Source organism: Tachyglossus aculeatus, chromosome 18 (assembly GCF_015852505.1).
Source record: "Tachyglossus aculeatus isolate mTacAcu1 chromosome 18, mTacAcu1.pri, whole genome shotgun sequence".
Taxonomy (NCBI): domain Eukaryota; kingdom Metazoa; phylum Chordata; class Mammalia; order Monotremata; family Tachyglossidae; genus Tachyglossus; species Tachyglossus aculeatus.
In genome coordinates, this window is record NC_052083.1 from 37,830,681 (window position 1) to 37,847,700 (window position 17,020).

The 17,020-nt window shown below is 48.5% G+C and overlaps 1 protein-coding gene across 1 annotated transcript in view; it reads right to left on the reverse strand.

Moving 5' to 3' along the window:
- The window catches only part of TESK2 (testis associated actin remodelling kinase 2), an 81,408-nt gene that overhangs the window by 9,516 nt on the left and 54,872 nt on the right, over window positions 1–17,020 (reverse strand). The window contains 1 exon segment of the mRNA XM_038760139.1: window positions 1,185–1,331. Coding sequence (XP_038616067.1) covers window positions 1,185–1,331 — 147 coding nt within the window.

Sequence of the window (17,020 nt, forward strand, 5' to 3'; positions counted from 1 at the left end):
TTAAGCCTGTATTACTTACTAAATGTCCATTTTTCATTTTCTCTTCAATCAATCAATCGTATTTATTGAGCGCTGTGTACAGAGCACTGTACTAAGCGCTTGGGAAGTACAAGTTGGCAATGTATAGAGACAGTCCCTACCCAACAGTGGGCTCACAGTCTGCAAATTACTCTGTCTACCTCCCCCACTAGACTGTTAACTCCTTGAGGTCAGGGATTTCGTCCCCTAGTTCTATACTGTACTATAATCCTCTGCATACAGCAAATAATAATAATAATGGCATTTATTAATAAGCGCTTACTATGTGCAAAGCACTGTTCTAAGCGCTGGGGATGTTACAAGGTGATCAGGTTGTCCCATGGGGGGCTCACAGTCTTAATCCCCATTTTACAGATGAGGGAACTGAGGCACAGAGCAGTTAAGTGACTTGCCCAAAGCCACACAGCTGACAATTGGCAAAGCTGGGATTTGAACCCATGACCTCTGACTCCAAAATGTACAACCGATACTACTGATTAATGGATCCAGGCGTCACGGCCTTTTCTAAGGACTCAAAGTGAATAGAGCAGACGTGTTAATTACTGTAAACATGTTATTACTCTATTTATTTATTTATTTATTTATTTTACTTGTGCATATCTATTCTATTTATTTTATTTTGTTAGTATGTTTGGTTTTGTTCTCTGTCTCCCCCTTTTAGACTGTGAGCCCACTGTTGGGTAGGGACTGTCTCTAGATGTTGCCAATTTGTACTTCCCAAGCGCTTAGTACAGTGCTCTGCACATAGTAAGCGCTCAATAAATACGATTGATGATGATGATGGTAATCCCCTAGATAATCACTATGTACCAGATGCTAAAATACAACCAGGTCAGACAGAGTCCCCGTTTCACAGGGGGCTCACACAGTACGAGAGGGAAGGAGAACTGGGATTTTATCCCCATTTTACAGGCGAGGTGGGTGAGGCACAGAGAAGTGAAGCGACTTGTCCGAGGTCACACATCAGTCGAGCGGCAGAGCTGGGGTGGGATCGGATTAGCCGGAATTCAGGCCCGTGCTCTTTCCACTGGGCTATGCGCTTTTCCCTTTTTTCCCAGTCGCTTCTAGAACAGAGCTCCCTCGTGCTTATGCGGTGGGCATCTGTGTGCGCGCGACAGGTGCCAACTGTGCCCGCTCTTTGGTACCTTAGAAGTGAGATCCCGGTGGAAGATGCCTTTGAAGTGAAGGTACGTGAGTCCCATGGCTATGTCGTATGCCAGTTTCACCCTCACGGCCCAGGGCAGGTGAACGTCGCTGTCTAACAGCTGTTCCAGGTTGCCAGCATTGATATACTGCAAATCAAAAGAAAAACGACGTTGAGGTCCGTCCAAAACGGAGCCCGCTCTTTACATCCTCAGGCAGTATTTGTTAAGCGCTTACTATGTGCCCGGCACTAAGCGCTGGGGTGGATATAGGTCAATCAGGTTGGACACAATCCCTGTCCCACGTGGGGCTCACAATCTTAATCCTTACTTTACAGATGAGGTAACTGAAGCGGACATGGGGATGAAGACTGTGAGCCCCCCCGTGGGACAACCTGATCACCTTGTAACCTCCCCAGCGCTTAGAACAGTGCTTTGCACATAGTAAGCGCTTAATAAATGCCATTATTATAATTATTTGCTGTATGCAGAGGATTATAGTACAGTATAGAACTAGAGGACGAAATCCCTGACCTCAAGGAAGGAAGGAACTCAAGATAAGGTCACACAGCGGACAAGTGGCGGAGCCGGGATTAGAACCCAGATCCTTCCAACTCCCAGGCCCGGGCTCTGTCCACCGGGCCAAGCTGCTTCTCGTGGCTCAGTGGAAGGAGCCCGGGCTTTGAAGTCAGAAGTCATGGGTTCAAATCCCGACTCCGCCAATTGTCAGCTGTGTGACTTGGAGCAAGTCACTTCACTTCTCTGGGCCTCAATTACCTCATCTGTAAAATGGGGATTAAGACCCCCAAGGGACTACCTGATCACCTTGTTACCTCCCCAGCGCTTAGAACGATGCGTTGCACATAATAATAATAATAATAATAATAATAATGATGGCATTTATTAAGCGCTTACTACGAGATTGATCGTAATCAATTCTCCCCCTTTTAGACTGTGAGCCCACTGTTGGGTAGGGACCGTCTCTATATGTTGCCAATTTGTACTTCCCAAGCGCTTAGTACAGTGCTCTGCACACAGTAAGCGTTCAATAAATATGATTGATGATGATGATGATGATGATGTGCAAAGCACTGTTCTAAGCACTGGGGGGATACAAGGTGATCAGATTGTCCCATGTGGGGCTCACAGACTTAATCCCCATTTTACAGATGAGGTAACTGAGGAATAGAGAAGTAAAGTACCTTGCCCAAGTCACACAGCTGACAATTGGCAGAGCCAGGATTTGAACCCACGATCTCTGGCTCCAAAGCCCGTGCTCTTTCCACTGAGCGACGCCACTTCTCTAGTAAGCGCTTAATAAATGCCATCATTATTATTATTATTTTTCACAGCCAACCCCACCGGATTTCCTACACTAGCTATCGGACCCTCAGTGCAGGGATCTGTTGCAAGGCCACAGAGACCCTGCCCCGAAGCGGCCCCTAAGTGAGAGGCAGCCTCATCTACAAGACTCCATGGGGGGAAGTAGCAGATGACAAACGCTCAGTACAGCCTCCTGTCTCTCAATCAATCAATCAATCGCATTTATTGAGCGCTTACTATGTGCAGAGCACTGTACTAAGCGCTTGGGAAGTACAAATTGGCATCACATAGAGACAGTCCCTACCCAACAGTGGGCTCACAGTCTAAAAGGGGGAGACAGAGAACAGAACCAAACATACCAACAAAATAAAATAAGTAGGATAGAAATGTACAAGTAAAATAAATAAATAAATAAATAAATAAATAGAGTAATAAATATGTACAACCATATATACATATATACAGGTGCTGTGGGGAAGGGAAGGAGGTAAGACGGGGGGATGGAGAGGGGGACGAGGGGGAGAGGAAAGAAGGGGCTCAGTCTGGGAAGGCCTCCTGGAGGAGGTGAGCTCTCAGCAGGGCCTTGAAGGGAGGAAGAGAGCTCTCCCCACTTCAGTCTATATTTCACGCTGCTGCCTGGATCATCTTTGTGCAGAAATGCACACCACGTTTCTTCTAATGGTTCTTCCTCCCTTCAAAGCCCTACTGAGAGCTCACCTCCTCCAGGAGGCCTTCCCACACTGAGCCCCCTCCTTCCTCTCCCCCATCCCCTCCGCCTTACCCCCTTCACCGCACACCACCTGTATATATGTTTGTACAGACTTATTACTCTATTTTACTTGTACCTATTTACTATTCTATTTATTTTGTCAATGATGTGCATCTAGCACCTGTATTTATGTTTGTACATATTTATTACTCTATTTATTTATTTTACTTGTACATATCTATTCTATTTATTTTATTTTGTTAGTATGCTTGGTTTTATTCTCTGTCTCCCCCTTTTAGACTGTGAGCCCACTGTTGGGTAGGGACTGTCTCTCTATAATAATAATAATGGCATTTATTAAGCGCTTACTATGTGCAAAGCACTGTTCTAAGCGCTGGGGAGGTTACAAGGTGATCAGGTTGTCCCCCGGGGGGCTCACAGTTTTAATCCCCATTTTACAGATGAGGGAACTGAGGCCCAGAGAAGTGAAGTGACTTGCCCAAAGTCACACAGCTGACAATTGGCGGAGCCGGGATTTGAACCCCTGACCTCTGACTCCAAAGCCCGGGCTCTTTCCACTGAGCCACGCTGCTGCTATATGTTGCCAACTTGTACTTCCCAAGCGCTTAGTACAGTGCTCTGCACACAGTAAGCGCTCAATAAATACGACTGATGATGATGATCTATGTTTACTTCTATTTATTCTGATGGCTTGACACCTGTCCCCATGTTTTGTTTTGTTGTCTGTTTCCCCCTTCCAGCCTGTGAGCCCGTTGTTGGGTAGGGCCCGTCTCTATATGGTGCCACCTGGTACTTCCCAAGTGCTTAGTACAGTGCTCTGCACGTAGTAAGCGCTTAATAAGCACGAATGAATGGCACACGGAGGCCAGCAGGGGGCCCCACAAGGCAGCACGATATAGATCCCAAAGCCCACCGCCCCTTTCCCCACCTCCAAACTGGGGGGCAGGAATGATGAAAGGGACTCGGGATGGAATTGCAATTGGGTTGCGGTGCGAGAAACCCTAAGAATGAAGGGATGGGGGGGGACGCTGATCAGCCTCAACGTCCCGATGAGGCCTGTTGGGAAACTCGCCCGTATTAGGAGTGAGGTAAACCCCCCCCACCCCCTTTTAGACTGTGAGCCCACTGTTGGGTAGGGACTGTCTCTATATGTTGCCAATTTGTACTTCCCAAGCGCTTAGTACAGTGCTCTGCACATAGTAAGCGCTCAATAAACACGATTGATGATGATGATGCCATTATTTGCCCAGCACTTGCCCTCCCCTCCCTCTCCCGCCGGCCTCGAACCTGATCTGCCCCAAAGGTTCCTTGTTTTCGATGCCCGGTTGCTAATGAGAACACCTGAGCCCGCGTTGGCCGTCCGCTTTGGCAACCGCCGGCCTGAAATCCGACCACGCCAACTAATTTCCTTCACCCCGTAGGAGTCAAGAGGTCTGAGGAGATGGGAGTTTGGTTCTTCGGCCGGGCGGCAGGGTGACTTGGCAGGGCCGCGTTTCGGGATGGGCTCGGGTTTCGCGAACCGTGTGGGTGCCAGGCGGGTCCGTGGCCGAAAGGCAACGCGTTCCCTCTCCGTGGGCTGAGCCCGGCCAGGGGCTCGGTCTCGGCCAGCCCTCGTTCCCGCCGAGAAAGGAAGGTTGTTTACCTCTTGCTCAAATTTATTTTACCTGTACAAATCTATCCTATTTATTTTATTTTGTTAGTATGTTTGGTTTTGTTCTCTGTCTCCCCCTTTCAGACTGTGAGCCCACTGTTGGGTAGGGACTGTCTCTAGATGTTGCCAATTTGTACTTCCCAAGCGCTTAGTACAGTGCTCTGCACATAGAATACGATTGATGATGATGATGATGATGGTCTCCGCTGCTATCGGGGAAAGTGGCTGAGGATAAACGCGCGGGCGGAGAGGGACAGCAGAAGTGTGGGTGTTTCTCGTGGGAAGCGAAACGGAAAAGGAGCGAGCGGAAAAAAATGTTCAGAAGGCTGGTTTAAAATGAATTAACTGGGGCAAATTCTGCCTCGCACCAGCTGTTTGCCAGTTGACTGACGGCTGACCGAGACCAGCCTCTGCCATTCCAAGAACCAATTCGTGGTATTTTTTGAGCGCTGACTCTGTGCAGAGCGCTGCACTAAGCGCTTCAGGACCACAGCCTGCCCTCATTCCAGGATCTCTAAGCTTGGATCGAAGGGGACCTTAAAATGGGCCAATAACCGACCCGGGTTACTTGCTGTACTGGTCTGCTTCGACGTGAAAACCAAGGGATACACAACTCCCCACAGAGTGACCTGCATTCTACCTCTGGGTCCAGCCCAGGCCTGGGGGAGTCAGAAGGGCATGGCTTCTAACCCCCGCTCTGCCACGTGTCTGCTGTGTGACCTCGGGCGAGTCACTTTACCTCTCTGTGCCCTCAGTTACCGAATGTATCGACCATCATGTGGGCTGGGACACATTCCGGTTGTTCCCCACACTGGAGGCTCCATCAGGTGAGCTGGAAGCCCAAGGCTTGTCCTGGGAATCCCCACTCCCAGGGCTCCTCATTGTGCTCACTTATAGGCACCCCCACCTTTGCACCCCACAAAGAATAAAGATATGCCACACTGGGGCACGTAAGATTTCTCCTTCAGGTGCCATTCCAAGACCGGCCCAGCCCTCGACACCTCCCCGTCTGGGGATGAATTTGGCCCAGTCTCCCAGGCAATCAAGCCAAAGCAGGAGGTTTTGCCTGAATGGTCCCTGGGGCTGGAATCAACAGCCACCAGGCAAGTCCAGATGGATTCGGGAAAGGTGCCACAAGGAAAGTATCCGGGGCAACAATGAAAAAAGGGCCCATGCACTAGTTCAACATAGCGTGGCTCAGTGGAAAGAGCACGGACTTTGGAGTCCAAGGTTATGGGTTCAAATCCCGGCTCGGCCACTTGTCAGCTGTGTGACTTTGGACAAGTCACGTAACTTCTCTGGGCCTCAGTTACCTCATCTGCAAAATGGGGGTGAAGACTGTGGGACAACCTGATCACACTGTATACCCCCAGCGCTTAGAACAGCGCCTTGCACATAGTAAGCGCTTGATAAATGCCATTAAAAAAAAAAAAGTCCTCATCCCCACTACCAAGTAGCTGACTGGGACTCTGGCTTTGGGAGGCCTGGGGAATATGCAGCTTTTAGTGCTCTTATTTTTGTCCAACTGGCAGCATCCGGGAAATAAGGGGGAGAGGCAGCAGCGGGGAGAGAGATAGCGAGACCGAAAGATCGAGAAAGAGCCTGCCCTCAAGAGAGGTCTAGCTACCTAACTCCTCTCTGTGCGAAGTCTGACGTATTTGGGAGCTCTATCAATCAATCAATGGTATGTGCTGAATGCTTACCATGTGCCGAGAACTGTACTAAGTACGTGGGCGAGTATAATACAAGGAAGTTGGTAGACATATTCCCTGCCCTCAAGGAGCTTGCAGTCTAGAGGGGAAGTCAGGCGTTAAAATAAATTATACACACGCAAGTGCTGTGGGGCTGAGAACCATGAGAATCTGTCCCTCGAGTCCAAACCAACTAGTACTTGGAGGGAGAAAAAGAAATCCCAAGTCCAGAATCGGAAATAGTCCGACTGTCCTCTCCTCTCCTGCCTCAGTGGATACAAGCTGCTGCCCTGATTTGGGGACGTCAAAGCCAGGGGGACTTTTACATTCAAAGAAGAATCTTAATAGAATCTGATTCAATCCCTTGAACCTTGAGAGGTGGCAATCCCTTGAGAGGTGGCAACTGGCAATCCCTTGAGAGGTGGGTAAGAGCACCGAACCAATTCAGAGCCGCTAATACAGGCCTGGGGGTCAGAAGCTGGGTTCTAACCCAGGCTCTGCCGTTTGTGTGACCTTGGGCAAGTCACCACTGTGTCATGTGCAAAATGGGGATTAAGACTGTGAGCCCCGTGTGAGATACGGACTGAATCCAACCTGATTATCTTGTCTCTATTCCAGCGCCTAGTACGGTGCCCGGCATATATTAAGTGCATAAAAAGTATCACGGAAAAGAAAAAAGGGCATCGGGCCAAGCCTGTGACCTAGTTTGCGGCCCTCAAACAATGCCATTATTCCCTCAGCTGTTTGTTTGCCCGGGCGCCGTAAACACAAAGAATTGCAGATATCACATCCTGCCGGCTAGGCTTACCAAAGAAAGGAAAGCTTTGTCACTGGCCTGCTATTTCTGGGTGGCCACCACAGGCGAGCTTTGTGGGAGTCCTGGGGGAGGGACATTCGGCCCTCCGGAGGGAGCTCGGTGGCAAAGATTTGACACCTCTTGGAGCAGGCACCTGTTAGACGACCACTCTCTCCCCAGAAAAGAGGGAGCGCCCCGTCCCCCCTTAGTAAATGAGGCCGGGCTGCCTTGCTTGGGTGCGTAGGAGAAAAGTGGGGGGGGGGGGGGGAGAGAACTACGTTAGCTACAAGTTAATCAGATCGCCCACGGTCCCTTTCCCATAAGGTCTAGGAGGGAGAACAGGAATGGAAACCCCAGTTTGCAGACAAAGAAACTGAGGCCCAGAGAAGTCAAGTGAATTGCCCACGGTCACCCAGCAGAACCGGGACTAGAACCCAGTCCTCTGACCCCACTAGGCCCGTGGTCTTTCCACTAGGCCACGCCGTTTCTCCACATGCCCCCGGCTCTCTCAAAACGCTTGCCAGCACCCAAGATCTCCACGCTATTGCTTTGGGAATTATTCGATTTCCTTGGTTCCCCAGGCTTCTCATTACAACGTTTCTGCCTTCCCGTCTCAAACATTCAGCGCTCTCTCTCAATCCATTTCTGGATTCCTCTGTCCGTCCCGGCGCCGAACAGATTCCACCCCCCCCACCCCCCCCGCAGTTTAGCATCCATTATCCATCTCACTAGTCTTACGCCACTCGTAGCGAGCAAACGTTTCCAGAGGAGGAAGGAGAGGGTAAGTAGGCTGAGCACTGACGTTACCAGAGACCCACATGCATCATCGCTGTATCACCTTGCCCACTCCTACTTCACGGCTCTCCTGCTACAGCCCAGCCCACAAACTTTGCTCTTCTAACGCCAACCCACTCATTGCACCTCAAACTTATCTATCTCGCCACCAACCACTCGCCCACATCCTGCCTCTGGCCGGGAAAGTCATCCCTCTTGGTATCCAAAAGACAATGACTCTCCCCGCCTTCAAAGTCTTATTGAAGGCACATGGCCTCCAAGAGGCCTTCCCAGACTAAGCCCTCTTTTCCCACTCCCTTCTGTGTTGCCCTGACATAGTTATAACAATAATAATAATAATGGCATTTATTAAGCGCTTACTATGTGCAAAGAACTGTTCTAAGCACTGGGGAGATTACAAGGTGATCAGGTTGTCCCACGGGGGAGCTCAGAGTCTTAATCCCCATTTTACAGATGAGGAAACTGAGGCCTGGAGAAGTTAAGTGACTGAGGCCCGGAGAAATTAAGTGACTTGCCGAAGGTCACACAGCAGACAAGTGGCAGACACAGGATTAGAACCCATGACCTCTGATTCCAAAGCCCGTGCTCTTTCCACTGAGCCACGCTGCTTCTCCAAAATAATTTATTTTTCCACCTCCCACCCACTCTCACTGCCACCATCCCAAACAGCAGCCCCCCAAACCCCTGTTTTATCTCTCCCGAGCACAGCACAATACTAATAATAACATTGGTATTTGTTAAGTGCTTCCTATGTGCAAAGCACTGTTATAAGCGCTTGGGGGAAACAAGGTAATCAGGTTGTCCCACGTGGGGCTCACAATCCCAATACCCATTTTACAGATGAGGGAACTGAGGCCCAGAGAAGACATACTCACCACCCCCACCCCTACTGCATTTATAAACATACCCATAATTTATTTATATTAATGTATTCCTCCCCTTCTAGAATGTATGGTTGTAGACAGGAAATGTGTCTGTTATATTGTTGTGTGGTACTCTCCCAAACGCTTAGTACAGTGCTCTGCATACAATAAGTGCTAAGTACTATTGATTGATTGATTGACTGAATGACATCACGATTGATTGATTGATCACAGGGGACACTTGGCCAAAGACTGGCTGAACTTACAGCATTTCTCTGGGGGTCCCCTGATCCTTCTCACCCCTTCACTTTAAAGCGGATGCTCGCCCCAACCAGGTCCCCGAAAAGACAGGTCCCGCTTCAGAGCCATGGGACTTGGCAATTCATTCATTTAATTCAATCGCCTTTATTGAGCGCTTACTGTGTGCAGAGCACTGCACTAAGCGCTTGGGAAGTCCAAGTTGGCAGCATATAGAGACGGTCCCTACCCAACGACGGGCTCACAGTCTAGAAGGGGGAGACAGACGACAAAACAAAATATATTAACAAAATAAACAGAAGAGTAAATATGTACAAGTAAAATAGAGTAATAAATCTGTACAAACATTCATTCATTCATTCAATCGTATTTATTGAGCGCTTACTGTGTGCAGAGCGCTGTACTAAGCGCTTGGGAAGTCCAAGTTGGCAACATATAGAGACAGTCCCTACCCAACAACGGGCTCACAGTCTAGAAGGGGGAGAGAGACGACAAAACAAAACATATTAACAAAATAAACAGAATAGTAAATATGTACAAGTAAAATAGAGTAATAAATCTGTACAAACATTCATTCATTCAATCATATTTATTGAGCGCTTACTGTGTGCAGAGCACTGTACTAAACGCTTGGGAAGTCCATGTTGGCGACATATAGAGACGGTCCCTACCCAACAGTGGGCTCACAGTCTACAAGGGGGAGACAGAGAACAAAACATATTAACAAAATAAAATAATTAGAATAAAATATGTACAAATAGAGTAATAAATCCATACAAACATATATACATATATACAGGTGGGGGGAGGAGGGGGAGATGAAGGAGGGGGCTCAGTCTGGGAAGGCCTCCTGGAGGAGGTAAGCTCTCAGTAGGGCTTTGAAGGCAATGGGCTCGGGGTTTGGGCAGTGGTAGTGGTGAGGGGAAACTTGGAGACTGGGTGGTGAAAATGAAAACACCAATCACCAAGGCATCCTGGATCATGTCTACACCACCAGCCAAACATTAGACAAAGCCACCTTATATATAACATATGGATGGTAGGCCCTTTGCCAAAACAACTTCCTACTCTCTTTTTGTTTGTTTGTTTTATGGTATTTCTTAAGCGCTTACTACGTACCAGGCACTGTTCTAAGCCCTGGTGTAGACGCAAGGTAATGGGGTTGGACGGTCCACACGGGGCTCACAGTTGAAATTCCCGTTTTACAGATGAGGTAGCTGAGGTACGGAGGAGTGAAGGGACTTGCCCCAAATCAGACAGCGGACAAGTGGCGGAGCGGGGGCTAGAAACCAGGTCCTTCTGATTCCTGGGCCCGGGTTCTATCCACCAGGCCATGTTGCTTCCCTACTGTTGCCTTCCAGCCCTTCCCAAGCCGTTTTGGCTACGCTATCAGGTGGTCCCAACGAGGACAGCACAGTAGTCTGTGGGAAAAAGGAGAGCACCCTATCAGGCTGACCGGAGGAACGCTCCCAGAGCCCCACGTCTTCCGGGCATCACAAAAGCCACGAGCTCAAAGCCAGAAGCAAGCCAAAAGAACAAAAAAAGAGACCCAGGGAACAGTGTTATCTGTACTCCAGTCATCCAAATTTCCTGTTTCAGTACAGGCAGAACAGTTTGGCCTGGAAGATGAGTTCAGGGAGAGGAGGAAAAAAAAAAAATAGCTGGCTGACACTATTTTGGAACAAGGGTTGTTTTCTCTTCCAGTTTAGGTCACTGGCTTTGGTCCCTGCCATATACGAAACGGCTGGAGGTAGCTTAGCTTCAACCCCCTAAGGCATTGGGGTTATTAACTGTGGAATTTTTTCAGTGCTTATTACACACCAGGCACTGTACTAAGCACAGGGGCAGATGGGAAGCAGCGTGGCTCAGTGGAAAGAGCACGGGCTTTGGTGTCAGAGGTCAGGGGTTCAAATCCCGGCTCCGCCAACTGTCAGCTGTGTGACTTTGGGCAAGTCACTTAACTTCTCTGTGCCTCAGTTACCTCATCTGTAAAATGGGGATTAAGACTGTGAGCCCCCCATGGAACAACCTGATTACCTTGTATCCCCCCCAGCGCTTAGAACAGTGCTTTGCACATAGTAAGCGCTTAATAAATATCGTCATTATTATTATTATTATTCAATATATGCAGATTGGACACGGTCCCCATCCCACAAGGGGATCTCAGTCTAAAGGTTCTCGGAATGCCCTTTACCCTAGGTGAGCCTACTCTAAATTTCACCAGGAAGCACAGTTATTTATTTGAGCAGGAAAACCCTCCCCGTACACTTTGCCATGCAACGTTGATAATCTCCCCCCCCCCCCCAATTAATATAGGATTTTAAAAAGGGACTAAGAAAAGCAGGCACCATATACACCCCATTCTCCCACTCCAAATCCGAAACCAAGTCGTTCCAACCAAGAACCATCATCACGAATCAATTCTTAATGGGTTTCCACTGGGTTTGGAAAAAAAAAATGGACCAGCTTGGGATATCACTGGATGGATTTCTAGGAACGAGTTAAAGTTCATAAATCCAGGACACTGGACCGGAAATCCAAGCTGCTGGGGCCAGCTCTTGGGACACTTCTCTGTGCCTCAGTTACCTCATTTGTAAAATGGTTATAACTTTGTGAGCCCCATGTGTGACATGGACCATGTCCAACCTGATTAGCTTGTATGTAACCAAGCGCTTAGTACAGTGCCTGGCACATAGTAAGCACTTAACAAATGATAAATGTGCCCGTTCTAGGGTGCAGAAAATGCTGTAGTAATAATACTCATAATAATAGTATTTATTAAGCGTTTACTGTGTGTCTAAGCACTGGGGTAGATAACAAGCTAATGAGGTTGGACACAGTCCCTGCCCCACACAGGGCTCACGGTCTTAATCCCCATTTTACAGATGAGGTAGCTGAGGCCCAGATTAATTGACTAGCACACTGCAGACAAATGGAGGAGCTGGAATTAGAACCCAGGTCCTCCGGACTCCAGGCCCGTGCTCTATCCATTAGGCCACACTGCTTCCTTTGTGAGACAACATCCACATCATCATCAATCGTATTTATTGAGCGCTTACTATGTGCAGAGCACTGTACTAAGCGCTTGGGAAGTACAAATTGGCAACATATAGAGACAGTCCCTACCCAACAGTGGGCTCACAGTCTAAAAGATATGCCACATATGCCGACGGGAGCCAATGGACTGTTCCGCTGAGGGTTGAAACGGGCCCATTCATTTTTCTTTTCCTGGTTTCCATTTTCCTGCTTGAGTGGGGGGGACATTTCGAGCGGGAATGTCGTATCTCTTCTTTACTAAGTTACTGAATGCGGTCAGACAGAATACTTCCCCTTGAGAGGAAGGGGCGCCTCGGGGATCTACTTCCCCAAGCAGTTCATAATTATCTGCGTTTTATCTTCACCTCCTCCGCCCCGGGCCATGAGGGCAAGCAGGGCGGCTGACTGAACTCAGACCAACCTGCTGAGACAGGGCTGGAGGAATGATGCCCCTCACCCAATCCGGCAGAAGAGAGATGAGAGATCATCATCAATCGTATGTATTGAGCGCTTACTGTGTGCAGAGCACTGTACTAAGCGCTTGGGAAGTACAAATTGGCAACATATAGAGACAGTCCCCCCGCTATCCAGAATTCTCTAAGCATCTCGAAATGAACTCAGCACATTCTGCAGCCCAATCAGTTTCACGACAACAGAAGCGGCGAGGCCTAATGGAAAGAGCCCGGACCGGCGAATCAGAGGATCTGGGTTTTAATCCTGGCTCCGCCACTCGCCTGCTGTGGGACCTTGCGGAATTCACTTCTCTGGGCCTCAGTCTCCTCGACTGTAAAGTGGGGATTCGACACCCGTTCTCCCGTCTACTTAGACCACGAGCCCCACGTGGGACAGAGTGTGTCGGACCCGACTGATCTGTATCTATCTCAGGACTCAGAAGAGTTCTGGACACAGAGTAAGTGCTTAAATACCATGAAAAACAAACAACCAGACCTAATTGCAGCACACAGACTGCTGACTCTCAAACAGGTTTTGAGGATTTCGTACTGGACGTGTCTTCCTGCCCACACCTTTTTTTTTGGGCCAGGAGAGCCTTATTCACTCCTTTCCGAGCTTCAGAAACCATCCCCTCCCATTTCCCCAGCTTCACCCCAAGGCCTGTTAAGGATCACCCCTTTGCCACAGATTGTTGGCCAGTTGAGTGTGGTCCCCCATGCTTGGGCTCAAGAAACTCACACATTCAGCCCCTAAACAAAACACTTGGTCCGGTCCCCCTGTGGGAAGCCGGGTCCGCAGCCCGGCACCGAGTTTAAACCACTGCTCAAACTTCGGTGGAGCTTTAAGAGGGGTGGGAAAATTCTGAATTATTTCTCCAGACCAAAAGGCACTTAAAGCAAACACAGCAAGAAAGAGCTCTACCCACCTTTTTCCACAGTCCCTGAGATGCCTCTCTGGGAACACAAATTAGGACGCACCTCCCCAACTGAAAAGACGCTGCCGTTATTAATCTGCATGTCAAAATCTAAAGTCCTAGCCAGAGGGGGAAACTGGCAGTTTCATGATCATAAACGTAGAGGTGACTCAATCTAAAGGAGTGGGATTTTTTTTTTATGGTACTTATTAAGCGCGTACCGTGTGTCTGTTCGAAACACTGGGGTAGATACAAGTGTATCGTGTCGGAAGTCCCTGTCCCACATGGGGCCCACGTTCTACACTGGAGGGAGGAGGATTTAATCCCATTTTGCAGATGTGGTAACAGGCACAGGAAAAAGAAGTGACTTGCCTAAACTCACACGGCAAGCAATTTTCAAAGCCAGGATTAGAACCCAGGTCATCTGACTCCCAGGCTTGTGTGCTCTCCACTAGGCCAATCCTGCTTCTCAAGATGACTTGCTTCCTATCTCAAGAGCAACAAGAGTGCAGTATACAGTGTTTTGGTTATTTCTGTTGTTGTTTTAATGGAACTTGTTAAGTGCTTACAATGTGCCAAGCACTGTACTAAGTGCTAGGGTAGATACAACTTATTCGGGTGGGCACAGTCTGTGTCCCACATGGGGCTCATACTTTTAATCCCCATTTTACAGATGACGCAACTGAGGCCCAGAGAAGTTAAATGACTTGCCCAGAGTCACCCAGCAGATGAGTGGCAGAGCGGGGATTAGACTCCCAGGCCCAAGCTTGATCCAATAAGCGTTTTTGAAAAACTACCTCGAAACGATGTGAAAAGGGACACAGAAGTCGAATCGATCAATCAACGGTATTTACTGAGTGCTTACTATGTGCAGAGCACTGCACTAAGTGCTTGGGAGAGTAAAATGCAACAGAATCAGCGGTCGTGTTCCCTGTCTAGAGGGGGAGAGAGACATTGATCTAAAACATTTTCGATCTATAATTTAAAGATATGTACATGAGTGTAATGGGGTTGGGGCTAATATCAAATGTCCACAGGTCACGTAGACGACGCAGGAAGGAGAAAGTCTAGACTTCCTTTGATTTCCCATCAGCAAGAGAAAGGAATTCAGAGAGGGACTGAATCTTAGTACAGTGCTCTGCACACAGTAAGCGCTCAATAAATATGATTGATTGATTGATTGATCTGACTGAGACCGGGCAGTGCTAACCTGATCTGGGCTCTGGGTGAGCCAGAATACCCCCCAGGTTATGCCAGGCACCATCTGCGCTAGGGCGTTACAACAATCAATCAATGATATCTACTGAGTGCTTACTATGTACAGGGCACTGTACTGAGCGCTTGGGACAGTAGGATACCAAAGAGTTGGGAGATGCTTTCCCTGCCCACAAGGGCCTTGCTGCCTAAAGCGGGAGACGGGCCTTAAAATAAATTATGGCTGTGGACGTAAATGCCGTGAGGTGAATATCAGGTGCTTAAAGGTTACAGATCCAAGAGGCTGTAAAAGAAGTGGTCCACTTGCCAGCTCCGTGACACTGGGCAAGTCACTTATAATAATAATAATAATAATGGCATTTATTAAGTGCTTACTATGTGCAAAGCACTGTTCTAAGTGCTGGGGAGGATACAAGGTGATCAGGTTGTCCCACTGGGGGCTCACAGTCTTAACCCCCATTTTCCAGATGAGGGAACTGAGGCCCAGAGAAGTTAAGTGACTTGCCCAAAGTCACACAGCTGACAATTGGAGGAGCCGGGATTTGAACCCATGACCTCTGACTCCAAAGCCTGGGCTCTTTCCACTGAGCCACTTCACTTTTCTGTGCCTCGGTTTCCTCATCCGTAAAATGGGGATTCAATTAGCCCGTTCTCCCTCCTTCGACTCAGTCTGACCTGATCACCTTGCATTACTAAACTGCTCGGAACAGTGCTTAACACATAGTAAGCCCTTAACAAATACCGCAGCGAAGAGAAGCAGCGTGACTCAATGGACAAGAGCCCGGGCTTTGGAGTCAGAGGTCATGGGTTCAAATCCCGGCTCTGCCACTTAGCTGTGTGACTTTGGGCAAGTCACTTAACTTCTCTGTGCCTCAGTTACCTCATCTGTAAAATGGGGATGAAGACTGTGAGCCCCACGGGGGACAACCTGATTAACTTGTAACCGCCCCAGCGCTTAGAACAGTGCTTTGCACATAGTAAGCGCTTAATAAATGCTATTATAATTATTATTATTAAATACCGTAACGACAATGGACCTTAATAACTTCATTATTAAACTTCTGCCTTCTGTTGGTTTAACGAAATTGGAAATGGCCATCTTTTGGCTTGAGGACAGTCCAAGCTATATCTGGATTCTGATGTCACCTCTGAGGAAGTGGGATTGTGTGTGTGTGTGTAATTTTTGTTTTAAATAATTTACAAAAATATTTGGTTCCCTAGGAAAATAATCTAAATGAAGTAGGACAGGCATGCCATTGGTGCTTTGGAGCTCAAGGCCGATGAAACCCCACAGGGGACAGGCCCACATGGGACAACCTGATCACCTGGTATCCTCCCCAGCACTTAGAACAGTGCTCTGCACATAGTAGGTGCTTCCCAAATACCAAAAGTATTGTGATTATGATAATGATTATTACGACTGCTCTTTTGGGCTTAGCTTCTCCTCCTCCTTCACGGGCAAGTGGAGAGACGGACTAAAAAGACGACCACGTTGGTGTCGCACTTGAGCAGGGGGGCGTGAGACGAAGGGGAGCGGCGTGAGCTCCAATCCACTGCCCAGTGTGGTGAAGAAGCAGCGTGGCTTAATGGAAAGAGCACGGGCTTGGGAGTCAGAGACCTTGGGTTCAAATCCCGGCTCTGCCAATTGTCAGCTGTGTGACCTTGGGCAAATCACTTAACTTCTCTGGGCTTCAGTTACCTCATCTTTAAAATGGGGATTAAGATTGTGAGCCCCACGTGGGACAACCTGATCACCTTGTATTCCCCCAGCGCTTAGAACAGCGCTTTGCACATAGTAAGCGCTTAACAAATGCCATCATTATTATTATTATTATTAATGCGTGGTCTCGGTACAGAGGTTTAAGAGGGGTGGTCTTGAGAGGGACGTACCGGGGGGTAGGGGTGCAGGGGAAGGTGAAAAGAGCCCATGTCCATTTCCACGTCCGAAGTAACGACCGCATCGGGCCGAACATCCTGCCGGGTCCTACTGGGCTACTTTTTCGGGGGCCAGAGTCATTTTTAAAGATTGATGATTTCAGAGGACCGCTTTCTGCGAGCTGAATGAAGAGTGGGTGTGGTGCTAACAGATGGAGCCAACCTTAAAATTTCTAGCTG